At 43.2% G+C, this 27,903-nt stretch overlaps 2 protein-coding genes and 1 long non-coding RNA gene across 8 annotated transcripts in view; 1 reads left to right on the top strand and 2 right to left on the bottom strand.

The window, feature by feature from the left end:
• Window positions 1-462: 462 nt before the first annotated feature.
• Window positions 463-27,903, top strand: LOC143820864 (uncharacterized). 6 transcript variants are annotated; one of them, XR_013225572.1, is made up of 3 exons: window positions 463-863; window positions 3,758-3,982; window positions 25,736-27,903. It is a non-coding gene; the product is annotated as an uncharacterized LOC143820864 (long non-coding RNA). The 6 variants fall into 6 exon arrangements; XR_013225573.1 differs by lacking the exons at window positions 463-863; window positions 3,758-3,982 and adding exons at window positions 9,141-9,444; window positions 10,028-10,106; XR_013225570.1 differs by lacking the exon at window positions 463-863 and having other exon boundaries at window positions 2,134-3,982.
• On the bottom strand, window positions 5,486-9,902 carry PRR15 (proline rich 15). Its single transcript, XM_077304200.1, has 2 exons — window positions 9,548-9,902; window positions 5,486-6,509 (listed from the first exon to the last, which is right to left on the bottom strand). The coding sequence occupies exon 2, from the start codon at window positions 6,462-6,464 to the stop codon at window positions 6,066-6,068; it is 399 nt and encodes a 132-aa protein (XP_077160315.1). The 5' UTR covers window positions 6,465-6,509; window positions 9,548-9,902; the 3' UTR covers window positions 5,486-6,065.
• CHN2 (chimerin 2) overlaps window positions 16,125-27,903 on the bottom strand; it is a 127,812-nt gene continuing 116,033 nt past the window's right edge. Inside the window, exons 9-13 of the mRNA XM_077304199.1 lie at window positions 24,876-25,049; window positions 23,533-23,610; window positions 20,577-20,714; window positions 19,892-19,997; window positions 16,125-18,648 (exon numbers count right to left, since the gene is read on the bottom strand). Coding sequence (XP_077160314.1) covers window positions 18,477-18,648; window positions 19,892-19,997; window positions 20,577-20,714; window positions 23,533-23,610; window positions 24,876-25,049 — 668 coding nt within the window. The 3' untranslated portion in view covers window positions 16,125-18,476. The remainder of the gene's footprint in view (window positions 18,649-19,891; window positions 19,998-20,576; window positions 20,715-23,532; window positions 23,611-24,875; window positions 25,050-27,903) is intronic.

Below are 27,903 nucleotides of genomic sequence, written 5' to 3'. Positions count from 1 at the left end.
GAAAAGGTGTTTTAAGAACATCCCAAGAGCTGAGAGGCTCTGCCTGTGTAAGCAGGGGGAGCTAGAGTGATTAGAGCATGTCTTTCTTAGATGTTTTCTTTATGAGGCACCTTGCTCTAAGATAATATCTCTCCTCTGCTTAGGGATGTAATTTGCAACTCTAAGAAAAAATTCAGGTTTCTCCTATGGGAAGGAAATTGTATTATATGCAAGCAGATAGCTGAATTCTGCACAACGGCCATTAAGTTAAGTCAGCTGTTTGTGGGAACAAATAAATGAAATCATCAACTTCAATGACCTACCCTATGTTCCATTTATAGAAATAGAAAATCACATTTTGTTTTAAAATGTTCTTATGTTATATCATAATATATTTTATCAATAATGTATAGTTCCCGCACTGAAATCCCTTTAGCCTGTATTTGTTGGTATTTCATAGTAGCTGGCATCATGCTGTGTTTAAATAAAATCAATCAACGATTCCATCTATCTTTCCAGTACATTATGCTGGATGTTAGACAGTATAGCATGAAGGATTGGAGAGTTGCTGTATTTTTTTTTAAAGAATGCCCACACAATGTTTATGTTGGGGATTAATTTTACAACATCAAATTTCAGACTCTTGGGAGCTTCAAGGTGCATCCATTGAAAAGGGCAAGAGCCTACCTGGGTGGCAGGCACTGGCTCATTCTAGAACTGGACATGTTACAGAAATGGGCCATGGTTTTCGCAATATTATTGTGCTCATTTGGGAACGTGAGCAATTGCTTTGCCTTAATCTTCTAGCTCCGCTGCTCACCAACTCCTGTTAGAAACAATCTACCCCCTCCCAGTCTCCCAGCTGACATACAACTACGTATCATGTGAGTACCTTACTGCATTGAATTGTAATGCCTTTTTTAAAAGGTTCATGGAAAGATTTAAGTTGGTCTTTTCATGCATTGTTAAGCACTCAGTGAAAGCAGGGTGAAGTAGGTTTATTTAGGCAACAGGGAGGTGATCTCACTGGTAAATGAACAGAACTAGATTGGCAAAAGGGTGTGTTTGCAGGTGGCCAAAGGGAATGAGTCACTGCAAGGAAAGTTAAGCTTTCAGAAACCATGGCTCATGCCTTCAATATCTGTGTTGCATATTTAGGAGTCAGTCAGATGGAAGACTCCTGAGTGGTCTTTGGCAAAGAAAAGACTAGCTTCAACAAATATGGAATTCAAGTCTTAAACCACACTCTGCCAGTTCCTTATGTTATCATGTTAGTCTAACAATCTGTTATACAAGTTTCAGAGCTGTTGCAGTCTGGCCAGGGTCCAATTTTACAGGTGGAGCAGGTTACAGACAATGCCTGAAACCCTAAAGATGCCTTCCTGGGAGTAAGCACATTAGACTTACTCCTGAGAAGACCACTTAGGCATGCAGCAAGTTCACACTCAGTTTGTAGCCTCCCTTCTGGCCTTCAGTAGAAGCAACTTCAACTAGGATTTCTTTACTTCTGTGGTTCATCACTAGAGTTTTTTTCCCTTCTGAATGTTGCTTTTTATGCTTTCCCTTCAAGAGTCCTTTCCCAAAAAAGCTAACAGAATGATTTTGTAGGATGTGTAGACTTCTATGAAAAGCGCACTTTCCCTTTTTCATTCCTGGTTACACTTTTTTTTTCCAGACCTAAAAATGGGAAGGGAGAAGTCATGCTTCTTCTGCAGTCTCCTTTAAAACAAAAACAAAAAATAAAGGTTGCAATAACTCCATCCAGGTAAATGAAGTGAAAGGATGGCAATGCTGTTGTAAGTCAATCTGGATTGCACAGTGCAGTTCATAGGAAGCAAAGTTAATTTGCTCTTAGTGATGTTCAGCAGGTTTCTCTAAAGAAGAAACGGAAAGTGTATAGATTCAAATGGGTAGCTGTGTTGGTCTGAAGTAGCACAATCAAATCAGAGTCCAGTAGCACCTTTAAGACCAACAAAGATTTATTCAGGGCATGAGCTTTAGACCTCTTGTGCATGATCCTTCCTTTCTGGGAAGGACAGCTACAGCTACATTTCCTTTATTGCCTGGGCGATGGGTGGGCGGGGGTATCTGTTTACCTATTTCTCCTTGTGCCATTTCCCTCATCAAAAATGTCCACCCAGCTTTTTTTAGCCCCAGTTTTTTTGGGAAAAGACAGCTAGTTGTGTTATTTCTGTTTTCTGCTGGGGCTAAAAGAAACAGGCGTGGGGTAGGGGTCCATCTTCAAATGGCACAGAGGGGGAAAGAGCTCTTTCTTTCCTTTTTCTGGCACCATAACCTTGAGCCATATCAACTTCCTCCCTCCTCCCACTTCTCAAGCTACAAATCCACATTGTTGGAAGATTTCCAGTGTCATGTGGCTTGGCCTACAGCCAGTAAGGAAACAGGAATGGCAATAGCTGGCAAGAGTTTCACCCAGTCATTTGCCCCACACAACCAAAATTGATGTTTCCAGTTCTCTCTTGTCTCTACAACATGGCTAGTCAGGCAGCAACTGCAGTTAAGGTTTTTCAGGACTTGCTCCACCAGAATTTACCCCATAACAGCTTTCAGTTGGCATGCTGCTCCCCAGCACCTGATGCTGGTTAGAGACCCCCCTCCTGCAAGGTCTAGCCCAGATTACTAGAGCCAGGTATGATTACAACCTAACAAAGCTGGAGTGCAATGGCTGTGGTGGACAGTCTTCCAACACATCTGCTGCTCCTGGGGTTTGGATTGGGACTTTATGAGGGTTGGTACATTTCAAGTCCCTGTATCTGCTAATTGCTAGCTATGCCTCTAGGTATCATTCGTAAGCATACGGATTTGGAGTGTCTTTCACAGCAACGAATGGGAACTGGCGTAAAACTACAAAGTTGCTGCCCAAACCGACCACAGATGACAAGGACGCCTGGCATGGAAACTCTCCATGCAACAGTCACAATCCACATAACCGCCAGGACAAACCATAATTGTGCTGTGGAGCACCTGGCCCCTATGTATCGAAACACACACACTTCTGCTTTCACAAAGGAATTTCTCTCTATTTAAATCAACATCTAGACAGGCCGAGGTATCCAAATTTAAAAGTGGAAACTCAGTGGGATGCAGTGGCTCAGAACAGCATCTTCTGATCTGCTGAGCCACGTTGATGTCCTGCTCCTCCATATGCTGCCAGATGGGTGACCTTGGGCTACCTACAGTCCTGTGATAGTTGTTCTCACTGAGCAGTTCTGACAGAGCTATCTCAGCCACACCTATCTCACAGGGTGTGTATTGTGGGGAGAAGGAAAGACCTTTGAGTAGAGAAAAGCAGGGTATAAAAGCCAAAGCTGCTGCTTCTTATTTAAGTATTTGGTGGTCTGTAGGTCGCTTCTGGAAGTGGACTTGTTAGCCCTATATTCTTGTGAATGTGGTGAGTCCAAGTTCTTCTTGATAGCTAGAGAAAATGCTGGCAAATTAACTTGAACCATGGGGGTTGGTTAGATTTCTCGAGTCAACTTAAATGTGAAAACAAAGGAGAAGCTGATTTTAAACCTTAGTCATACACTTAACCTAGAGGTCATAAGCTATACCAGGCATAAGCTTATACTGAGTAATCATAAGCTTATACCGTGTTTTGCATTTGGGTTGTGGGGTTGTGCCATCCCCTGATTATGATGCCTTCCAAACAATTATCACAGCCCACATTTCTCAAGAGCCTTTGTCCATCCAGATCCTGTGATCCCTAACAGCCGTTTCGTGGTCAGATGGAATGTTTTCTCCCCTTTTACACTGGCAGAAAACTAGCTGGATCAACCTTCTGAGATTTTTGATGTGGAACACATCTAGCACATTCTCTCAAACGGAAATGATAACAGACCTGTTGTCCTGCTTTAGGGAGCATGCCAGTAGGTGGTGGTTACTGCCACCAGAGCTCTGAGGTCCAGGCCTGAGCCTCAGAGCAATGCTGGCCATGGCACTCCACTTCCCAGCACAGCCCCCTGCAGAGCTCCTGCTGTGACAGGTAAGGAGTGTGTGTGTGTGTGTGTGTGTGTGTGTGTCTGAGAGGGAGGGGGATAGAGAGGTGGGTGGGAGAGGCATGAGGGGAGGTGTGTGGGGGAGGGAAGGATTGAGGGGGCAGAGATCAGGAAGGAGAGGTAGGTGGGACAGGCAAGGGGAGAGTGAAGGGGAAAGGTGTGCGGAGGGATTGATGGGGCGGGACTAGGAAGGAGAGGTGGGTGGGAGAGGCAAGAGGGGAGGGGGAAGGGGGTGTGTGTGTCAGAGGGGAAGGGGGCCAGGATCACGGAGTCCCACAGCAGGTATGTGTTCTACATTCGCTGTGATAGTCAGACTCTCACTGGATTTTTTTTTAAAGGTCTGCTCCAGGTATCATTTAAATATTTAGAGCTGCAGGGCTGTTTTCAGTGCCCTGAGCTGACAGAATAGCTCTGTTCACCTTCAATGGCTAGCATCTCACCCAAAGGCTCGGCCCCTTTTGTTCTGTTTCTCTAGACTAGCTATCAGTTACTTAAGAATGGCACTATTGGAATGGGCTGTGTTTATTACTTAGAGGTGCAAAAAACAGCTAAAGACTCCTTTTGCATCCAAAATTTAGCAGTTGTTTCTAATTATTTAAACAATTAAAGAATTTGTTTTATTTAATTCTCTATCTTTGAAACAGATTGGGAGTAACATGTACAGTACATCTCACCTCCCCCTCCCTTCCCTTCCCTTTATAATTCACTGAATAGCAGGCAGATCCATTTACTGGCTTCCCTGATGTTTCTCCCAACAGGAACACGATTGTTCAAAATCTGCAGGTGCCACAGGAAGGTTTTGGCCCTGAAATAAGATAGGACGGAGCTCTTCCAACCCCCTTCCTTCCCAATGGAGGTATTCTAGTAAAAGCATATCTGACCAACAAAAGGCCTCTTCGGCAAGGAAGAGACCACAGTAATGATTTTTTTAAAGCAGCAATGAACAGGTACGATGGTATTCAGTCCATGGAAACGTACCACCTAGCCTTTCTGACAGTGACTGGGACACATGAAAAACAAGCTCCTGCTTTGGGGAGAATTCCTTAAGAAAAAGAAGGTTGGAATTCTAAATTGAGCTGTGTGATTGTGTTCCAGGAAGCTGCTTGTGGGCACACATTCAGGAAATAACATTTTACGGTGCATTCTAAAATCTCAAAAGCCAGACAAATAAGAACACCCAAGTTATTTTACTCCCTGAGTCATGCTATATTTGCAGTGTTCTGTATTTGGTGTGAGCAGGGGAAGGGTTTTGACACTTTGCTCCACTGTGGCTTAAACTGTCAACTTTAATGCCAGCCACTTTTCAGCAAACTTGGTTATTTGAGCAACAGCAGGCCTCCGTGCTTATTCTAGAAGTTTGAAATGGAGCGCCCGGGGAACCCAGGAGCTGATCAAGATTTTTTTCCTTTGCTACAAAAGACTAACAAAGACTCACTGAAACTTTCAATTCGATGTCACTCTCCCCTATTTGAGAGATGCCGCATACAGACTCATCAGTGGAAATTTATTACAATTCTTCTTCCCTTTTACAATTATTCCTAGTATATCAACATCTCAGGCCCTACGCGATCCCCCGACCCCGTCTAAAGTGGGAGGAGCGAATTACAATGGCGGTACTCTCGGGATGCAATCCTCTGCCAACTTGGATGCCATGGGAACGTGCAGGGCAAGAACTGGAGCGGAGCCTTGTTTGCTTCTCTGCGTCCTTGGCTAAGCTCTCGTTACACATCCGTCTTGTGCTAGAGTCGTCGTGGCCTTTCCCCCTGAAGCAGCAGGCCAAGGTGCGCATCCCTCCCCCCGCTTCGTCTTCTTCCAGAAGTGAGCCGGGGAGGGGCGGATCTCCAGGCTCTGCCTCGACGGGCCCCGCTCATCTGGGCTCCCGATGCCCCAAGGTGCAAAGGCAGCCTTCTGTGGCTGGAGCCAAGGCGACTGGTCCCGAAGCACCGGCCTTACGCGGGAGGCGGCGGCACGGGCGGCTGGTGCCGCAGCTGCACGAAGCGGCTTCTCCTCCAATCAAGGCGCGGCCCCCGGAGCTGCGGAGCAGACGGGAGGCGCCACCCCCGGCGGCGGTCACGGGCACGCAGCCTCCTCGCCGGGGAGCGCAGGGGTGGCGCCGCCGCCGGCCGCGCCCTCGAACAGCTGCTGGGGGCTGTCGGCGAGCAACGGGGCGCGCACCTTCCGCTTCTCCTTGAAGCGGCCCGAGCGGGAGATCTTGAGGTTCCTGCGGCTGCTGTGGAGCAAAGTGGGCTGCTGGCTCTCCAGCGAGTCCGTGGGGGGGCTGCTGGCCGAGGCGAAGGGCGGCTCCGAAGGGTCGGGCGGCGGCCGGGGGGCTCCCGGTGCGGCCGCCGACGGGGCTTCCTTGGGCTTCTTGCGGGAAGTCAGTGATTTCCACCAGGGGCTGGCCGGGGAGCTGCCTTTGCCGCCCGGCCCGCTCGAGGGGGCGGCCGCGGCGGCCGCGCTCTCAGCCATCTTTGGCGCGCCTTTCTCGGGATCGCGGCAGCCGGGGCCGGTGTCCTGCACGAAGGGGAAGAAAGGAAGGAGGCGCAGTGAACTTCGGCGTCCTTGGACCCGGCTTAGGCGCAGCACCGGGCCCCAGAGGGCCAGGGATGCCGGGAGCCACCCCACCCTTGGGGAGCCCAGGGCAACCGCGACACTCAACGGGCCTTGAATCACTCCCTCCCCAGAGGCCCAAGAAAGGCCGTCCAGGAGGCTCCCTCGGGCTGCTTGCCGACCAGATGGGGCCTTGGCGCCTCTTTGGAAATGCAACCTCTCCTTGATTCGCTCTGCACCGTCCACTGAGCAGCCTGCTCGAGGGCCTGGTCTGCCCTCATTAATACTGACGGCTTGCTTTCCACCCACCGGGTTTCAATCCCTCAAGAGCCACTTCCCAGGCTTCACCCCAGAGGCGTTTTCTTGCCAAGCCTCCCCAAAGTATATGCAAATGCAGCCCAGTAGGGCTTGGTGGAACCTTTTTGGCACACCCCAAACTGGTCAGTGAAGGCAAGAATAGAGGAGGGATCCTAAAAGGTAATGAAGGAGGGAATGCCCCCCTCCTGGTCAAGAGTCCAGGGCTAGCATAAGACAGACTGAGGCCTACCTAAACGATGCCATTGCATTATCCAAGAAAAGGTCAAAAGTGAAATTTAGTACTTGTGTTTAAATGTAGAGGCCCTAACCCAAGGCCTAACTTGATTACTTAGCTTCTGTGTGTATCTGACTCATTTCTCAAGCTTCTCAAATGGACTGGCACTCAATTTCTCAGGGCAACAGGAAGGGATTCTTTTGCAAACTTAATTCAGTTTCTGGCTGCATGGATGAGCTGAATTTCTTGCTGCTTGAATGGAGCCATCTGAAGGCTAAACGTCTGCAGGTGTTTGACTTAAACTTCTCTAACAAATGCAGCTTTTATCAGGCGTAGATTCCCACTATTGTTGACCACTGTGTTGTACATACTTGTCTGTGTCAATAGGTTTTATAGAAAAAGGAGACTTGTTTCCATTCCTAAAATCACAACACTTGAAAGTTTACACTAAGTAATTCATCCAGAGAGTTCTGGAGAGTTAAAACCTTTCCACACTACATTGTCTTCTTTTGTACTAATCAAGTCATTAGCTAAAGTTAAATCTCTCCCAGGTTGGCTAAGCAACCAAGAATTCAGTTGCATAGCACAATTCATGAAAAGCCTCTTTGGGTCAGAGATTTAAATAGAGGCTCATTTTCTGACCCAGCAGTATCTGAATAACATCAAGATAAGTCTAGCTAGAACTGAACATTTGCAAAGAAATTCATAATTGCCTCTCCAAGTTAGCAGAGTGATATTCAAATGCTAATTTTTGTAGATTGGGAATATTCTAATAGTGTGTCATCCAAGGCATGGCTGATGGAACAGAGTACTTCAGCTTTAGATGAAATATTGAAGGCTGCAATCCTAAATCTTATTGGGGCCTGATCAAGCAAAGAAACAGGGCTACTCTGTAAGCCAGGTAATAGCAGACAAGAATGTATTTGGAGTCAAATGAAAAATAAATATTTTCAATATGTCTGCTGTAACAGGTGGCACAGAGAGATAGGTCATGTTCTTCAGTTTTCTGCGTTCATTTTAAATGTGCTGCTTGATAGCCTGCAAACATCTCTGGTAAGAGGTGTCATGCTATTAACTGTGCTTATGCAGATCAGATAGCATGTTACGTTTGCTGAATCAGAAATTTGCCTAGTCCCAGTGATAGCAGGCCAATGCTCCAGCAGCTTCAGAAGCAAGGCATGATGGCAATGAACACCCTTCATTGTCTCCCTGAGCTCTTAAATGAGTGGCAACCTGCCTTTGATCCTGAATGCCCTATTTAGCTATAATGGGTACGCAAAATGAATGATGAGGCTTAGTTTGTTAGGAGTGGTTGGGGGAACTGTTAGGTGTTACTCAGCTTGTTCGGCTCTTGAAACTCATCCATTTGTGTTTTCTGCTGGCAGAGGTTGAGCCAATGTATTAAGCTGTTCTCCATGTAGTTGCATACCCTGTACTTGGTTCTGTGAATGTGCTGTAATGTTTTGTTAAGAACAGAAAACCAACAATTCCTGTGCCTTTTACAAGGTTGTGAAACTTCACAAACTATTAGTCATCACTAAAAAATAAAATAAACGTGATAGCCATTAACGAAAAATACTCATTGCTTCTTGAATGGGGCCAGGATTTCACCCACAGGTGAAGTACAAGTAGGGTCCCTGAGCTGCATGGAAGACATTAGACTGCTTCTAAGGAACAGAGTGAGGCAGCGTTGTTTCTAGAGGGGGCAAAATGGAAAGAGACAGTGGCCTTTGGCACTAGCAGCAGTGAGATCCTGATATTTAATAGTGATGGTGAAATGCTCACTAATAGGATGTTGAGGGAGCAGCATTTTGCTTCCCTGGGCTCCCGAGACATGCAGCCAGAAACAGCTAGAGGGCCTTTGATGCACCTGTGCTGTGCAAGCAAACCAGGCAGGTGCAGCAGGGACTGTAGGAAAAGTTCGGCGCAATTCTCAAGCTCACCTTGTAGCCTTCAAAATTATCAGAAAGTTTTAGGAAGAGCCATGTTCAAAAAGCCACAGTGTGCCCTCCATTGAACTGCGCTGTGGGGACGAGCTTTACCTGGTGAGTTTCCACCTGCCAGATTGTATAGGAGTCGTGCAACCTGTGGCCACGGAGAGTAACTCAAAGATTGCAACCGAGTCCCGTTTACGCCGCAGCCGCCACAAACGAACCCCCTCGCCGTCTACGGGACTACCGGAGGGAGAAGGCCGGCTCCATCCCAGCCAAGGTCGTTGTCAGTAGAGGAATGCGGAAAGGGTTCAGCGCGGCCCCCTCCCCAGCGCAGCCCGCCCGAGGACGCGGCCCTGGCCCCGCAGACGCTGGTGGCGGGCGCAGGAGCGAGGCGGGCGGAGACCTCGGGGCGCCAGCGCCGCTTCCCGGGCAGGTGGGCGCCTCGCGGTAGTGCGCGGAGGGAGGGAGGGAGGGAGGGGGCTGGTGGGGCACCTGTCGGCCGCAGGGAAGCCCGGCCGCGCTCCCGCCTCACCCACCTGTTCGCCGCCGGAGTTGGCGTCGGCCCGAGCGCCCTCAGTCCATTCCGTCGCCGGCGTGGGGAGCGGCGTTCCCTGGGCTTCCTCCGGGGACCTCCCGGCTCCCGCAGCAACAGGCTGCCGCCGACAAGAACGAGCCCCGGACTTGGCCTGTCAGGCGCCCGCCCGCCCCGCGGAGCCGCTGCAACTTTCGCAGATGAACACGCGCGCGGGCCGGCAACTTGGGCAGCCCTTCTGCCTCTCGCCGGTTCCTCCCGGGCCGTTTCCAGGGGCTACAAGAAGCAGCTGGGCAAAGCGGGCGCTTTTGCTCCCCCCCCCCCCACTTTTTGAACAAATATCACCCGCCCGACCCACTTTCTCCCGAGGTCCTCCCTGTGTACCTGGCGCTGGGAAACAAGGAAGCAGGTGTAGGTAAGCTCTTGAGAGAACCCCCCTCCCCCGCCCTTTCTTCTCCTTCTGCATTGTGATTGGTTCCTACAGAGCGGCAGCTTGACAAGGATTGGCTCGCGAGTGGCAGAAGTAACAGCACAGTATAAATCGGCAGGCAAGATGCAGGCAGGTAATGGGGTACAACTTACCCCCCCCCCCCCCCCCCGCCAGCTCAGTTTGGACGCTGGCCATTCAGTGCAACTTGGCTCCCTTCCTTTCTCCTGGGTTGATTTCTTTGTAGTGCTGTCATGGGTTCTTTCCACCTCTGCCAGTCCTGCTGCCCATGTGACTCTTCTGTTGGCAGAAAGAACCGGAGAGTGCCAGGCAGAGCTGCTCTCCAAGGCTATATAAATAGTCTGCCTTATTTTGCCATTTGTGAACTACAGACATTTCTGTTGTTGAGTGTTTTAGTCTGATCCTCCTCGCTTAACCTTGCACTTTGGATTCCACTTGTGTGATAACCCCAGGGTAGAGATTGCATGTAGTGATTATCTGGCGCTGATTCATGGTATTACATGGTGGTAACTGTGTCTTCCCCCTTCAAGGATCACTGCCTTGTGTCTTCACAGACAGTGCAGCACACTTACTTAATTAACAACTTCCCTGTGAAGTAGGCTGGGATATTTTTTTTATCCCACCCTTTTCAGTTGACTCAGGGCAGGTAACATCAAAAATACAAATATAATGCACATATAGTCAATTATAACAATTAGATTAATTAGGTTCTTGAATTATTAAAATCATTAAAATTATCCTAAACTGCCTGTGCTAACTTTCCAATGTTCCGGGGGGGGGGCGGGTTGAGAGATGTTGGGTGGATTCTTGGGCAGGGAGACCAGCATTTTCATGATGTTAATCCTGACCTCATCCATAGGCCTGGTGGAACAGCTGTCTTAAAGGCCCATTTGGGAAACCCTTCCTGGGCTGTCAAGAAACATGAAATCCTGGTTGAGAAACCCTCGTTTAGAGAGTGATCTTCATAACACCATCCAGTGGGTTTCATGACAGAGAACGGAACTGAACCCAACTCGACCTGGTCTGAATCCACCACAGCACTTCTTTAAGAGCTTAATTATTATTTATTTATTAACACATTTATATGTTGCCTTTCCTTGTAGTACAAGGTGGTTATATTAAAATGCTATAAAATATTTAGAAATGTGATAAATGGGCTGTGATGTAATATATGCTAACTAGTAGATAAGTCCGTTGTATTGTAAATACAATGGGTGCCAGTGCCCCCCCCCCGTGGCTGCAGTGCAAAGAGCATGCAGGTGGCCATGGAACATGGGGGGGGGGGAGAAGTGGCCAGCTGCCTCTGCCTTTCTGGGTCTCCCCAGAGCTCCACGTGGTGGCAGGGAGGCAGGTGCGGGGCTTTGGGAGGGGGGGGAGGCATGGTCCATTGTGCCACCGTCCCCGCAAGCCACAGAGGCTTGCCCTTCAACCTTCAAACGGGCAGTGGAAGGAATGTGCAGGGGGATAGCCTCCCCATATTCCCTGCCGTTCAGTGTTCCAGCAATTCCGAGCGCTGTTTGGGCGACTCGTGAGAGGTCCACGTAGTGTCATAGAGGCAGGCATGGGGCCTTGGAAGCGGGGGGAGGCAGCGGCTTTTGTCCCCCCCCGTCCCTTCCATTCCTGGAGGCTGGATTCTTCAAATGGGCAGTGGAAGGAATATGCAGGGGAATATATTCCCCATATTCCCAGCCCTTCAATGATCCAGCCATCCCCCCTGTGTTTGTGCGATGTGTGAGAGCTGCACGGAGGGCCGGGGAGGCAGCCACAGGGCTTTGGGAGTGGGGGTATGCGGTGGCCATTCCCCCCTCCCTCCTTGGCAACTTAGAGATTTTGGCAGAGTGCTAGGCAGGCTGGTGGGCAGCGCTGCTGTGGTCTGAGTGGCTGTGTAGGGAGTGGGTATCTCCGCACAAGGAATGTTGGCTGTTGAGCAGGCGTAGGCAGCGCTGTGTGGCGTGGCAGGAAGGTGGCGGCTCAGTAAGTGCGTCCTGTGGCCCGGGTGGAGGCCAGGCATGGCGGCCTGCATGAAGCGTGCAGGTGGAGCGGCAGAGACTTGGAGACATGCTGGCTCCGGCAGCCAGACATGTCTGTGAGGTGAGGGGTGAGTGGTCGGCAAGGGAGGGCAGGAGCTGCAGGGGCAGGGCCAACTGGCCACGCCCTGATTGGCCCTATTTCAGCTTGGACAACCTGGACTTGCTCCACCCCCAGGCCGGTTTCACAAATATTAAGAGGGACCATGGATAAGGATATTCCAAGCAACTCAGTTTATTTGACAGGGGATCCCTGGCTGACTCTGCTCTACCTGCTCTTAAAGTTTGGTGAGGGTTGTATTTACACTGGGTACATGTTACAGCCCCCCAAAGAAGGTGTCCCCCTGGAAAGTGCTTTTTGTGGAAATTGTCTTTTCCCCAGAAATCATTTCCCAGGGGGCACCTTCTTTGGGGGCCATAACCGGGATTCCATACATCCAATCCTCACCAAACTTGGAGGGCGTACAGAAGTGAGGCAGCCAGAGAATCTCTTTGAGTTTGATGTCTCTAGCTTGCACAGGATCTATTCTATACATTCCTGAACCTCTTGAACTTGTGTGTGTCATCAAAATGTCCACAGCAGAAGAATGGGAAATATTTCCTAGGATGTTGAACAGTTGAAGATTTATTGGCTTCCTAAGAGCCTGAGGACGTGCAGAAAGAAACTTTCTTTCACAAAAACTCTTGAATGCTCTTTGGACTTTCAAGAGGAAAAGGAGTTGCAATGATATCAGCAGGTGATATCTAATCACTAAAAATTGCAAATGAGATATAAATATTATCTATGTGAAAAATGCATGCAGGGAATGCTGCCTATGTTATTCGGCTCACATGCAGAATAAAAAAGAAACTGTCCCGAAAGTCCCTTCTCTCCTACCACGAAGTGATGAGAGGTTGACCTGATTCTCAAGTGAGATACAAGCCTTTTCACTTACTATGGTTCTGCTTACTTTTAAAACTCTGCCCGTGAATAAATGAGACAGCCCAAGCCAGGGCACCACAGCTCAATACAATTGGCAGCATTTAAAAATAGTTTTGGGCAAGTGAAAACAAGGTTGACCCGCAAGGAAACAGTGCTTTGATTGGGTAGTGCTTTTGGGAAAAGTTTGCAAGTGGAAGCAAAAGGATGCTTAAGAGAGTAAGTGCTTCCATTATTTTTTTTAAAGGGCTCTTCAAAATTCTCATGTTAAGCTGAGGCCTGTAGCCTATTGGGGGAGGGGGCTGATGATGCCTCCCCAAACATGCCTTGCCTCAATCAGCTTTCCTCCTTCTCCACAGAGTTGAGTGACTGGAGGGGAAAGGCAGCATTGTCGTTTCCCAAGCATCCAGTCTGCCTCCTTGCAGAAGGTTGGAGATCTTCTGCAGGTCATGCCCCCTTGGGGAGGAAGGGTCAAGGGGAGAGCTGGAGGCTCCCCTCTCATCTCCCCCTGCTTGAAGCTGCAGGGCTGCTTGGGAGAAGGAGGGTGCATGCTTTGCCAGCCTCGGGGTGCATGGCAGGGCCATGGAGCTCATTCCCATGCAACTGGGCTTCTTGCTCAGTGGCAACAAGTCTTGGTATTGGCAGTGTGTGTTTGTTTCATTTTGACAGGCACAGGTTCAGAGTGCCTAGAATGGATCCTGTGCTGTCAAAATGATCAAATTGACAGGAGCATGTTCAGGTAGTTCAGGAGTGTATAGAACGGGTCCTGTGTAAGCTAGAGACATCGCAGCCACAGAGGACCTCCTCCAGATGCCCTCCAAGTTGTGCCTCTGAAGTTTGGTAAACATTTTAAGTGGAGACAGTCTGTCTGGTAATGTATCGTCACGAACTGTCATGAACCTCCAAAAGCTCATGGAAAGTTTGTGCCAGTCACCCTGCCATGAACTTGACTTTGTGCCCATCCTTAATTATATTCATCTGGGAGATACATACACACTAGTGCCCTTAGTTATTATTTGTGAGATAATATGGATCGCCTGAGAAAACTGCAGTTTGCTGAAATCACCATCCTGCAGAATCCCTAGAACCAACGTTACAGAGAAGGATGTGTTATAAGTCATCTGGAAAGTCATCCCTGATGACGCCATGGCAAAACTGGCTGTTGGATTTTGTGAGGTATTTTTGAACCCGTGGTACTTCCACGAGAACCCTGTGGCCTCATGGATGATAACACATTTTTAACAGATTTTGAATAACTCTTATTCTACGCCAGTCTCCAGCCTGCTTCTCATTACTGGATATTAACTGATCACTTTAATTATCTGGACCAGCGGGAAGGAGATATTCCACAAGGGCTGTAATGGCTTCCGTTATCAATCTGAGTGTGGACCACTCCTCATGAATGCCTCACAATAAGCAGATTAATTTAGTGCTAAAGCAAATGTGACAAAGACCACAGCTCCCTGGTTCATTCATGTGTAAAATGTAAATTGCAGGCCTATTAACCTTCAGTTTACCTTAGGCCCATGAAGGAAAAGGAGGTTTAACTCTCTGACTTCTAGCAGTTTCACTGCCTGAAATATGTTTTTCCGCTTTGCTGAACAACTTTAAAGTCCAGTGGCACTTTTAAGACCAACAAAGGTATATTAAATTGAATAATATTGAATACATCTTCGCTGGTCTCAAAGGTGCCACTGGACTCTAAATTTGTTCTGCTGCTTCAGACCTACATGGTTTCCCACTTGCATCCTGAATAGCTGGGAGTCAATTCATTTTAATATATATTTTTAAATGTGTTAAACAATTATTGGGTGGTATAACCATATAAAGTCATGTTGACCTGTGAACCCCTCCCAAAATGGCTGAATGATGTCCCTGGAAGGGGAGGGGCCCTGGGTGGGCATGTACAAAGCTATGCCCCCCAGCCATATTTTGCATGATCATGCCACTTCTGGGGTTTCTCAAAGGCTGAAGAATGTTTCAGTGGGTTCTCAATAGTAAAAAAGTTGAGACAGGCTGCATTAATGCATTGTGCAGGGGGTTGAACTAGATGACCCTATGATTCTAATGTCTCTTTTCAAAGTCTTGATTCATTTACCTTTGGCTCCTAGATGGTTGTGGGTTTAAAGTTTGGTGATGCAGCAAAGAGTGTAAGAAAGACATACCTGATACGTGTCTTATCAGGATAGGAATTAGAGTAAGTCCACAGCATGGCTGTGTGGTCCCATAGTAGTAAACCAGATGACAGATACCTCTCCTGAATTTCATAAACATAGAAGTGGTCAGTAACAATACTGTAGCTGTTCAGATGCTTTGGAGATGATAGTGAGTTTATTTTAAACAGAAACTGATCTGGATTGATTTTTAAAGTGTATATTGGGATGGGCAAAATATGTCACTTCAAAACTATCCTCTTTTTGTATAGTAGGACATTTCTGCAGCATAATAGAATAGGAATGCCATGTCTTTTCTTTCATGCAGTTGAAAGTTTGACTTATGTGGTTTAACAAACACACACAGCCATACAAAGAGGAGGAGAATAATTTTTTAAAAGAAAGACTACATTTCTTGGACTCCATCTCATAGCTTTGCCCCCCGTACATGAGTTTTATGTATAAATTGGGATAGTTATTCTTTATCATGTGGCTGGTGTGTAATGTAGCCAGGAAACCCTAAGATTGTCTGGCAGCCAAGCAAGAGATGTCCAGAGGCGGTTTCCCATTGCCCCTACATCATGACCCTGATATTTCTTGGAAGTTGCCTTTCCTAAGCAGGCCAACCCTGCTTAGCTGATGGGATCGAGCTTGCTTGGGCTATCCAGGTCAGGTCAGTCAGGGGAGTATTGATAGGAGAATATAACATTTCATAGCAAGAGGTAACTGTCTGCTAAGACCAATAAACTAACGTAAACATGCACACGCACGCACATTAAAGCTTGAATTCAGGCAAAATGTGGGAAATGACTGAATGAACCTTTGTCCCAATACTTGCTAACAAAAATCAAAATCTCTATGATCAAAAGCGCTTATGTTCTAGTTTTAGCTGTGTCTGCAAAAAAAGAGCTATTTTTTAAAAAGAAAGTTTGGTATATATAAGATTTATGCAATTAGAGAAGCAAATATAGAAAAATTATAGCAAAACCAAGAGGGCTGGGGAGGGGTTTGGCAGTGAAAACTGCAGACAAGGATTCAATGAGACAAGGATTTAATGAGATTTTCTCCCCCTTTCCATTTACACTATCATAAATTACAAAGCATATGTCACTTCACAAAATAAAAACATTTGCATACCATTTCAAAGGACAGTATTTAGTATATAACGTACAACAATTAAATCTGTACAATTTAGGATAATCTATAGTAGCATTGTACCAGCAAATCAGGCCTCTTATTAGCTCCTGTCCTGCAGCCAGAATCTCTCTGTCTAGCCTTTGGTGACCAGATGCAAAGGCTAATATCCATTATTTCTTGTGCCCCTTTTTTGCCTTCATTTGTTTTCATTATCCAAGGTACATACTTTTTTTCAATCTGAACAGAATCTATGCTCCCTGAAATAATTCAGAAAACATCATAACTGAGTTTTAAAAACTGATTTGTACAAATCAAGAAGAAAGCTCATTTGAACTTTTCATATTGAAAATCCGCTTTTGTAATAAACTATGCTACCTTCTTGTGGTTGAAATATTTATACAAAATCTCATGAAGAGGAAACGTCTAATATTAGGAATGAACTCCATTAGATAATGAAGTCAACCTCTGGAAAGAACAGGCAACACCCCCTCAAGAGATTTGGTAATACACCAATTCTCTTTCTTCTTTATTAACACATTTTTCCAAAAACAGTGAAGAGAAATACTTAATTTTCAACAAGTTCACTTTTATAAATACAAAAGCAAAGTAAAGCAACTTGGCTTTCAAAAAAATATAAAATAATTAACTCTAAATAAGTGCTAACTTTCAGCAAGGCCAGAAAATATCCAATATCCTGGCATCACATCTTTTAGACATTATTGTGTTTGATGATTCTAATACCAAAACCTAATAAAAACCCTTTCTCTCCCTTTTGGAGGTGACGATAAAGATAATATTGTAATTATTTCAAAATACCATACTACCAAGCATCTGAACTACCAAGAGTTTTGAATGCTAATTTCTAGAATATAATGTAAACAAAAGAATTTTTAACGATACTCTTGAGAAATGACATTTTCTTAAAAACATCTGCAATGAAAGAGCTATATCAGGATAATACTGCACTAGTGGTAAATGTTTTTGATGTGACATTGTGATAATGCTGAAGAGGAATATATGGAGAATCATCAATGCACCGCATTGGATTATACTCACTAAAATAAAAGGACAGTTTTTGCAGCTAAATAAAGTAAATATATTTTTTTAAATTGGTTTGTTTCACTTTAGACATATATAATTATGCCTTAAATAGAAAGAGATTGTGTATCCTGATACAACTAATACAGATAAACATCCTGACCCTAAATATAATAGACAAGATCAAAAATCCTGCGTTGCCTTTTTATTTTCTTTTATGAATGGAAATTCTACCCATGCAGATAGAATTTCCTGCTCTGCATGCACAACATTATAGAATTCATAGAAAGAGAACTCATAAGCCCCTACTTCAACTGCGTTTTGGCCGAACATGAGAGGTTGCTGCAACCCAGCTACCCCAGATTTACCATTCTTTTCTGTAAAATGGCAATATTCAGTAAGCACAACGGAAAAATGAAAACATGAGTGCATGGCTAGAATTCTTACCTATGGCCATTGGGGAGAAATAAATCTCACTATCTCAAGTAAGGCTTATTTTCACATAACAGGTACGACGTAGAGCTCTTTGCATGGAGCAGAGGGGTGTGTATCTGCAGCTATACCTGATTCTGACCAAACAGGTAACTGAAGTTTCAGTTCAGGATTTAAATCAGTAGTGTCAGAACAGACTACATTGATAAATCTCTGTGTGTGTATGTATGTGGGGGTGTACACTCAGGAGCTGTAGATATGGCCCTCCCTCATCACTGTCTTGAACTGGCAGTATCAAATGAGATGTATGTTGACACCTATTTCCATGCATGGTTTACCTTTGCTGATTTGGATGTAGAGCTTCAATTCTGCAGACTGCTTTGAGAACTTGTTCTTTAAATAGGAATCATGCTGGCAACAGTACTTTGAGATCTGGCTTAAAGTATCTTTTTGCTTCAATGATCTAAATAACCATATAAAGTTTGTGTCCCTTAATAAGTTAATAGTAGAACTGTCTGTAACATTTCAACACAGATACACACTGGAAGCAAGACAAAGGATACAAGGCAAGAGGATTTTTTCTGACCTTTGTTCTCTCTTAAATAATAATAAAAAGAGGTATATGTCTATGAGACATACACTTTACTAGATGTTTTGGTGTTCATCTGCAATACAGCAGAAAATGAAGTGCTACCAATTTTTGTTGCTCTTCCAGGAAATCTTTTTCTTTAAACTTGGGCTTTCATAGCAGATGATTATGAATTTATTCCTTCATTTCTCTAAAACAAAACGTCTTCATTTTCAATTAATATTTGCACAATCAGCTTCTGGTACCGCATGTCGTTGAGTGTGGCAAGGGTGCTGTCCTCTGGGGGTCTCATTAAGGTAGGTCCAAACACTATTCCCAGATTTTCAGCATTCATAAAATTATCTTTTTCATTCATGGTAATCCTAAATTGGAATTGAAAAAGTAATATATTCATTAGATTTTTTTTTGCAGCCTTTCCATGTTACAAAGTTGTATTTGCTTCATGGGTGAATAACAGTGTTTAGTTTTTCTACAATTGTAATAGCAAGGTTTGTGATAGAAAGTTACTATAAAGCATGAAACAGTGTGACTGTCAACTCTCCAAAACTCCTTGAAATATTTTAATTGATGCATACCAGACATGCTTTAATATACTGATGAAGCACCTGTGAATTTAGGCTACCAGATTTGCTTTATTGAAGACAGTGGTTCTGTGTACACTCCTCCTTGAACTGATGCAGAATGAAATGAATGGAGAAGCTCTTGAGAGCATAAACCTCCCAGTGAAGAATCCACATGGCCTCAGAGAATGACTGGCTTGGGGCATTTGACAGTCTGCTTTTAGCAGTGTAATTACAGCAACAAAGTAACTCCCAAAAAATAGTGTGACTCCGATATAAATTTGAATCAGAATTCTTTACATAGAACAAAAAAAAAAGAGAGAATAAGAACAAATACATAAAACATAAAACATAGAATATAATCCATTATGCCTTGCTATCTTCTAATACATTCTTTAACTAACTACTGTTTTTTTCTTCAGATCGCATAAATATTTTGCCTTTCAAATCAGAATTCTTTGATTGCCGACATTCTTTATCATGAAATAGTGCTTATGTCTGTTTATATGTCAAATTTTACCTGAATTACTTTAATATCTGAGCCACAGTACAGGAGACTTGTAGACACAAAGTGGCCTAAGGAGAAATTTCTTCCATGATGATAGTGTTGGGGAGGGACTTGGACTAGAAATACCTTGGACTGAGGTCTCTGGACTATTCTTACTAACTGGCCAGGGCTTGTTTTTATCACCCAGGGACCTGAGACAGGTAGGGGGAGTTAGAAGCTGGCCAAACCACAAAGCCTGCAGAAGCTAGTTGCCATGACGATGAAAGTGGCCAGTAGAGCTAATGGGAGTCACTGAAAGGAAGAGCTGTATCCAGAATGAGGGGCACTGGTGAGAAAGCAGATGCCTGGCAAGAGATCATTTCCATGCAGTACTGGAGCAGGCTGCTGGTTTTGTGGTTTGACAGAGGCTAGTGTGAGTATGCCCACTAGTGGTGACCACTAGAAGTAATCAGCTAGAGTTTAACTATACTTTGTAGCATACTTCTGTAGTTGGCAACAAAAATGTCCAACTCTCAATTTACATGCACGTTAACTTACTTTTTGAGATGAATCATCAAATATCTGAGAGTCTCATAGTGTGCAGCAGGAAGCAACATCAACACTTCGTGGACCGCTTCTAACCTTTCATCAGGATTGGAGATTTCTGTGTAACACAATACAAGATTTATATAAGCTATGAGGTGAATAAACAAATAGTTTAAATAAGAGAATCCAGATTCATGTCTGTTTTAGAACTGTAAAAAGTTAGTCCTGATGAAGTTTACTCTGATTTGTATACTCACAGAAACACATACTTAATCTTTGTGCAGAGAACTCACCTTTGGACTTAGTTAAGATGTTTAATTGTCTAAAATTACAATTATCAATCAAAACGGCCCATGTTGAGAGTAAAAGAGCTTTGTTAGTTGTAGCCTCTGTCTGATATTAAGCTTGGGTGTTTTTTCTGCTTCACTAGAATAATAGAGTTTAGGTGATGTCCCCCTGTATAACAGGTGTTAACACAAATGACACAAATGCAAGCCTAAACAAGTTTACTCAGAATCCTCCTAAAGTCTACTCAATGGAGCTTACTCCTAAGAAAGTGTTCTCTTAGCATACTGCCTCTGTAAATGATGCATCGCATGCTTTGTGCCTTTATTTGATAAAGAGCATGCATTTGATATAAAACCTCTTTCCTATAGCAAAATAATAAATGAAACAAGTGATATGCCTCAGTACGTACTTGCTGCCTCTATAAACTTGGAATAAGTATCATAGGTGATTACAGGAATTGGCAAGTCTCTAAAATACAGCTTTAGGGCTCCAGCGATGATGTTTATGTCTGGATAGATGTTGGCAGAGACATCTACCTTGTCACCATCTAGAAAAGAAGGAAAACAGATTAAAAGGCCCTTGTTTTCTGCAGTGTGAGACATGACATGTATTTCTTCAAATATAACTAGGCATAGTTTTCAAACTTCTAGAGAATGAAAGGTATAGTAGTTGTATAGTGGAAAGCTGTGGCACCTTTAGCCTATCACTAGCCTTCTTGATTTTGGCTCCTGTAATGGTGTTGCAGGCTATAGTGTAGGGGCAAATCACAGCAGCTGAGAGCTATTCCAGAACAACAGAAGTGGCAATGCTCATTCAGTGACTAGGTGTTCCTCTGCTGCATTATATTGGATCAGAGTATTTCCCTTTAAAATATCCTCAAAGTGTCACTTACTTAGGAGTTTACCATCTCCTTTCTTTCCTATTGGAAAAAACACTGATAAACGTTATGTATGGCCTTTTATTCTGCTTATGGAATTGTAGCAATGATGCTTTGTAGTTCTTTCAAAGCTTTTCTGTTTAGTTAGACAGAGTTGATAAACCTATGATAAGGATTTCATTGAAACACCTATAGTCTACCAAAATATATTCACAGCATTGCAACTGAACCAGAAGCTACAGGTATGATGGAATAAAAGTTTAACACCTCAATCATACACAGAACTGCTTTGTATCAAAATCAATCTACTTCTTAGGATTGGAGAGAAAGTCTTTAACACAAAGCTATCTGAAACAGCAAAGATTTTAATATAGTACTACATCTCCCATCACAATGTTTATTCTGCCCCAGCCAGCCTCATATTTATCCTCACTTACTTGGCACAGTAGCATTAGTATTAGAAAACACTGTTTGGACAGCTTTATTTAATCGCCATACAATGAGCACTAAAGTGGTACACTGAAATCAAAAACTTTTGGTGGGTGGCTATCTGCAGCTGCATCCACATCCAATCAGATATAGTAAAGCAAATTTTTGCATTCATTATCCTGGTCTTTATTTGATGGCTAAATCACCAGTTTCCTACATAAAAACATTTGGAGGGTAACATAACAATGTATTATAGGAAAACTTTAAATTGATGTAAGGTGCTGCAAGCCGGCTTGGTGAGAGCAGCAGCAATAAATATCAGTATAACTAACTAACTAACTAACTAACTAACTAACTAACTAACTAACTAACTAACTAACTAAGCAGATCCATATCTCTTTTCTTGTATCTCGCTCCAAGCAAAGCATATGAAAAAGGACAGAAGGTGACTAGAAAGGCAAATCCTATATCATAGCAAATAAAGAAGTTTACTCTGAAACCATTGCTCAAGTTATATTGTGATCTTGATAAGAAAATATATGATTTGTTTGGATTCCAACACACAATCTTTTCTTACAAAATGCAACTAGATACACCAAAAAGGAGTGATTCACATGGGTAGCTGTGTTGGTCTGAAGTAGCACAACAAAAATTGAGTCCAATGGCACCTTTAAGACCAACAAAGACAACAAATCTTTGTTGGTCTTAAAGGTGCTACTGGACTCTGATTTTATTGAACAAATATATCATTTCTTGTTCTTTTTCATTGGGGAATCAAAGAAGCTGTGCAAACTGCTATTCCAATGGGGAGTGGGTTTGACTAATGGCAGCTGCTGTACATGGTCCCCGGACTTCCTTGTGTGGCTGCATCTCAGGTTTTTATGCAGATCAAACAAGTCAATGTAACTTGAGTGAAATAATTTCTAAAAACAGAGAGAAGAGCTTGGTTTGAGGCACCATCAGAGAATGTCCGATGAACGACTTACAAAATGCAAATGCAAATGGAGAACCACCCTGAGCTGACCACAAAAAAACAAACAAACAAAAACAATCAAAGCATCCTCTTAACAGAAAATACTGGTTGTGGGAATCCTTCTTCACACTGTTATATGTGAATTGTGTGGACAAACAAAAGCACAATGGAAGCTCTATGAGCAAATGGTACAATGAATGTTTTATAGGCCCAGCAGGAACCGAACTGGTCAACAATAATAGCACAGTGAGCAACTGTTGCTCTATAGCATCTATATTCATTCACTGTAGAAGTAGTTAAACATTATTCCTTTCATACTTACTAAAACACAATGATCTAATGGCATTAATCGCCAGCTTCCCTAATTTTCACTCTAGGGTTAATCCAATATTATTTCTACCCTTCTTATCTTACAGACAATGGGACAAAATCAAGTGTTCAAATGATAATACCCTTCTGATATTATATATTCCCAATTATGGGGAGAGATTACGTGCTTTCATACATAAAGAACTCCCTAACTGTGGCAAGAGAGAACATGGGAAAGGTTGTAAACCATCAGTGAGATTATCTGTTGAATTCCACCTGTTTAAAGAAAAATAAATTTCAACATTCTCTGATAAATGAATATGCAACAATGAAAAGCATGTGGTGACAGTTTAAACCTGGGCCTTAAGGGTGCCTGAAAGCAGGTTATAGATTCTTTGCTAGAAGAGGTGACTGCAGGAGACTTAGAGTTCGATGCCTGTCCCAAGAGCAAATTTTTGTTGGAACCTTTAGTAGAGAACCTTTAGTAAGTCTCTTAGCTTACAAGGAAGACAGCATATGTTGTCAACAAAAACTCTAGTAGGAAAAATCCAATATTTCCTTAAGGTGTAAACATATTTATTCCATTATCTAACTTTATTCCTTGTATCTGCAATTCATGCAAGTGTTCTAAGAATAAAATATCCGGTAAGTATTCCATACATTGAAGAAAAGCAGCTGCTTTTTTTTTACTAGCTGCACAATCAAACCATTGGTTATGCTAATGAACTCAGAGTTTAGACAAGCCAATAGGCATTTGTAAAGCGAAAATATACATACCTCGATCAAAGGCTATTTTGACATCTTCAATATGTTCAGTGAACCCTGAGACTCTGTAAATTCCTTCTGAATTCAAACCTGCAAGAGAGAAAGTCTGTAGATATTTCTCTTGAAGCTTTCCTTTTTTTCACACGTGAGCTGCTATCTTGGCAAAATAACTGGGGCTTTTTTAGTGGTGGCAACTTGCGTGAGGTATGCCTTTTCCCTTGAGGCTGGCACTTACCCTTCTCTCTTTAGTTGCAGGCCAAAAACATTTCTTTTGAGCTCAGGCTTTTAATTAAGTGATTGAACATCATTTTCTTCCCACCTTAACTATTTTATGACAAGCTGGCCAATGTTTAAGCAGTTGTTAGTTTTTTAAATGTTAAAATGGAAAACCACAAAAGTTGTTATGTTTTATTTTGACCCTCTCGGATGAGTGGCTTCATCAGTTCTGTGCTTTGAAGCTGCCATGAAGCAGCTTGCCACCTCTGCCTCGTTTGCTGTCCTAAAGTTCAGACTATTCTTATACTTTTCTTGGTCTCCCCCTCCCCTTTTGCTTTGCTCATTTTCTGATTCCTGTTGTCAATTTCTGGAATCTACAATAGCAGGACTAGGATTTTGCCTCTTGGGCCTGTCTGACTTAGGCTTTGTAAGAGCTTGTACTCTGATTCAAAACCCACTATTAGACTGGAGCCACCTTCTATCAGATGCCAAGCAAATTTGCTCTCCCTTGTACCTTGGATGTATTTCTTCAAGACTCTTTGTATCTTCATTTTCTTACAGTTCCCTTTTATCTCTGTCTCTTCTCTCTGGACCATCTAATACATTACTGATTTTTTTGGGAAATGTTCTAATGTGTCATGTGGTTAAAGGATTTGTTATTGCAGTTTTGAGGTGCTGGAAACCCTGACATACTTTTTCTTCATGTGCAAATTCTATGGCAGTTTATGAGTTTCTCTGATAACTCCCCTTCTTGTAACTTTTCCCGGCCTTTCAGACTATCAGTTATTTAATTTTGTGTCTGGAAATGAATATCTCTCTGGCATTTGCAACTATACCATGGCTGCACTAAAAAACCCAAGCTACAGCCATTAATTCATTGCCTAGTTAAATATGTAGTGATTCTGTGGCTATTTTTAAATTGCAATTCTGCATTTTGAATTATGTATTTAATATTTGCTGCTTCCTTTTTCTCATGTCTTCCAATTACTTTTCTATTATTTTGTCTAAAATTCTGTTATGAAGACTTCCTTGGATAAATTATTGTTTTATTCTCTTAGCTGCTTTGAGCCCCGGAGAGGTGACATAGAAAGCTTCTTAATAAAATAGCTATTAACAAAACTTTAAAAACTCTTAAATACCTCTTGCTTCAATTTCACGGATGCAAATGTCCACTACCATGGGTCTCTGTGTATTATGGGCCTTCACTAGTGTCGTAAGGTCACAGCAATAGACCCGTTTAATCCTCTTGAGGTCTGGCTGACAGTCATTCGGAACGTATTTTGAGCACTGTTTGTGTACATTCAAACCACAGTCTGTAACAAAGCATTAATATAAGTTGGAATTACTTTAATGCACTGTTGAAAAGAAATCTACAGAAAAATACACCCTAGGCCAAAATTTCGCTCCCCTTCAAATAAATTACCATGTCCAGTGATAGTTCTAGAATGCAAATAATAAAAATAACCTAAAAAGGGTAACATACACCCAATTGTTTACTGACATAATCACAGAGCATGACTCCATGATAAACTATTTTGTGTGTATTGTTTTATTGATACTGTAGCTATGAAAGTGATATGAATTTTAGAAATGGGCAGTCAGCTGAAATAATTTCATAACCATTCCTTTATTTTCTGAAGGATATATAAGCCTTGGGTAAGCTTATATGTTTGACATATTACGGGGATGACATTCCCCAGGTGGAATCTGGAGATCCCAATCATCACCAGGAGACAGAGATCAGTTCCCCTGGAGAAAATGGCTGCTTTGGAGGGTGGCCTCCATAACATTATACTCCACTGAGGTCCCTCCCTGCCCTCAATTCCACCCACTTCTGGCTCCACCCTCAAAGTCTCCAGGTATTTCACAACCCAGAGCTGGCAACCCTAACTGTGTACCATAGAATAGCTATTAGTAAGCAATTATTCAGCTGCTGTAATTTTAGTTCAGAAGCAGATGCCTTTCAGAAATTAGGGCTAACTTTAATTTTGTTTTTCAGGATACTGCTTGAATGATCAAAAGTTGGATCTGCTGCTGGAGCAAGAAATCAAGACTGCCAAAATGGTACCACTTGCAAGTTCAATATAAAGAGGGGTTCAAGTATGACTAGAACGTCTAGAAGACATGCTTTGCTGAACTTGGCTTGACCGCATTCGGCTTGTGCTGTCCTGCTGCTAACTCAGATTTACATGATGAGCTGCAGAGACTAATGAAACCACCGGTAATTGACTGGTCCATTTGCCATGTCTGACAATCACCCATCAGCATTATTTTTTCATCTCCAGGCAGACAGGAAAAACAGCAACTTATTGAGTTCTTGGTTGAGCTACCATATATGCATCCTTTTGGTTCACAGTCTATGCTAAATTATGCTTTATCCAATGATGGCAGTTGCAGTGATAGTGGAAAGAAGGGACTTCCAAACCCACTTGTCTTCTCATTTCCTATATCCTGAACTTGAGTCTAATGTTGGTGGTTCAGTCTTGGAGCCTTTGAAGCAGCAATAGAACTTATGACTGTGAGCCAAATGCAGGACTCTTATGATTCAGCCATTGCCTCACCCATCAGAGATTTGATGACAGGGTTTCCAGAACCCAGCCTTCTGCTTCTGACAAGGTGGACATATTAAAAAATTAATGACTTCTTTTTCATGGCTTTAAAGCAGAGGTCAATATTTTATCTGTCTGTGGAAGATGGATTGGAGTCTACAGAACATTTCCACAATTGAAGTGATTTCCATCACTGGAAATTGAATGACCATCACCGCAATTGAAGTGATTTCCATCACTGGAGTGATGCCACCACAGCAGCAACTCCTCTGCAAAATGCTGCTCCTGTAGAGTAGGAGTCCCCAAGAACAGCATGAGAGGAGAGCAGAAGGGAGGAATAATTGCAAATCCTGCCCCCCCCCCCAACTGCGGAAATTGTCTGCAGGATCCAACTGGATATTTCTGACCTGCCTTGGTGAAAGAATACAGGCAGTTTTTGTCCTTGTCACAGTCACAATTTTCATGTAATTGCATTATAATACCATTGAAGATCACAGTTGAATATAAGCTTAGGAAAGCGTTATGCGTGACTCTTCTTTGAGATGAGATTATAGCAAGCTGAAGTGATACCACCCATCAATCTAGAAATAATTATTTTACATCCACAAGTTAATTACCTCTGTGCCTTTAACGAAATCTATTAGGCTTACCAGACTCGCTTGGGACAGAAACTACCGCATAATGCATTATTGTTCAGTGAAATCTAGACAAACCCAGCCAGCTGTACTTAAGATACTCCCTTTATTGTTTAGTGTTCTCGCTAAACAGTTCCTGTGTAGTTAAAAACTTGTTTGTCTGCTTAGAGTTAAATATTGGTAACCTAATGAAGCAGAACGTTCAGCTCTACGCTAAATAAACAGACCTTTTCAGGGACTGAAAACTTAAAAGAATAAGAGAAAATGCAGTGATACATATTATATCTGCATACACAACTGTTGCATAATTTCTTATGTAGCAAACCTTCAGTCATTTTTTAAAGTTTTCCCCTCTGCCTTGTTTACAGCATGCTGATTGGCAAGGAGAACATAAAACATACGGGATGAGCAGACATCTCTTGTTATATTTGGGCCTAGTTTACAGGTAATAGCTTACTTGGAATTTGTCCAGGAAACTGCTGCAGTGCTAGAATTCAACCTTGAAGTATGTGACATCATATAAATAAAAAGTGCCTTAGAATGTATGCAGACTGCCACTTACAGCAAGTGTTCATATTTCTCAAAACAAGAATATTAGGGCAGCTGAATTGGAGCTCCAGTATTTTGAATGGGATAACTGATATACAGTCACAATCACATGATTAATGGCATCATCTAGTGCATCTGTTAGAAACTGTACCATCATTAGCCCAAATTGTTGTAGAAATAAGGAAGTGTTTGCTAATTATTCTGAGGGGGTGGTTGGTTAATAGGAAACTGTGGTGATGGGAATAAATGAATTTAGAATAAAAGGATTTAGAATTTAGAATAAAAGGAGCCCCAACCCAACTCCTCCCCCTACTAATTAATGCTGAATACATTTTGTTTCTGCCTCTCTGTTATTGTACTAATCTGAATAAACTGTTCTGCTGATGCATTGTGATTGATTTAGCAGGATAAATAATATGAGAACAATTTGAAAA

Source organism: Paroedura picta, chromosome 11 (assembly GCF_049243985.1).
Source record: "Paroedura picta isolate Pp20150507F chromosome 11, Ppicta_v3.0, whole genome shotgun sequence".
NCBI classification, from domain to species: Eukaryota; Metazoa; Chordata; class Lepidosauria; order Squamata; family Gekkonidae; genus Paroedura; species Paroedura picta.
The sequence above is the reverse complement of the archived record's forward strand: the minus strand, read 5'-3'. Positions and strand labels throughout refer to the sequence as shown.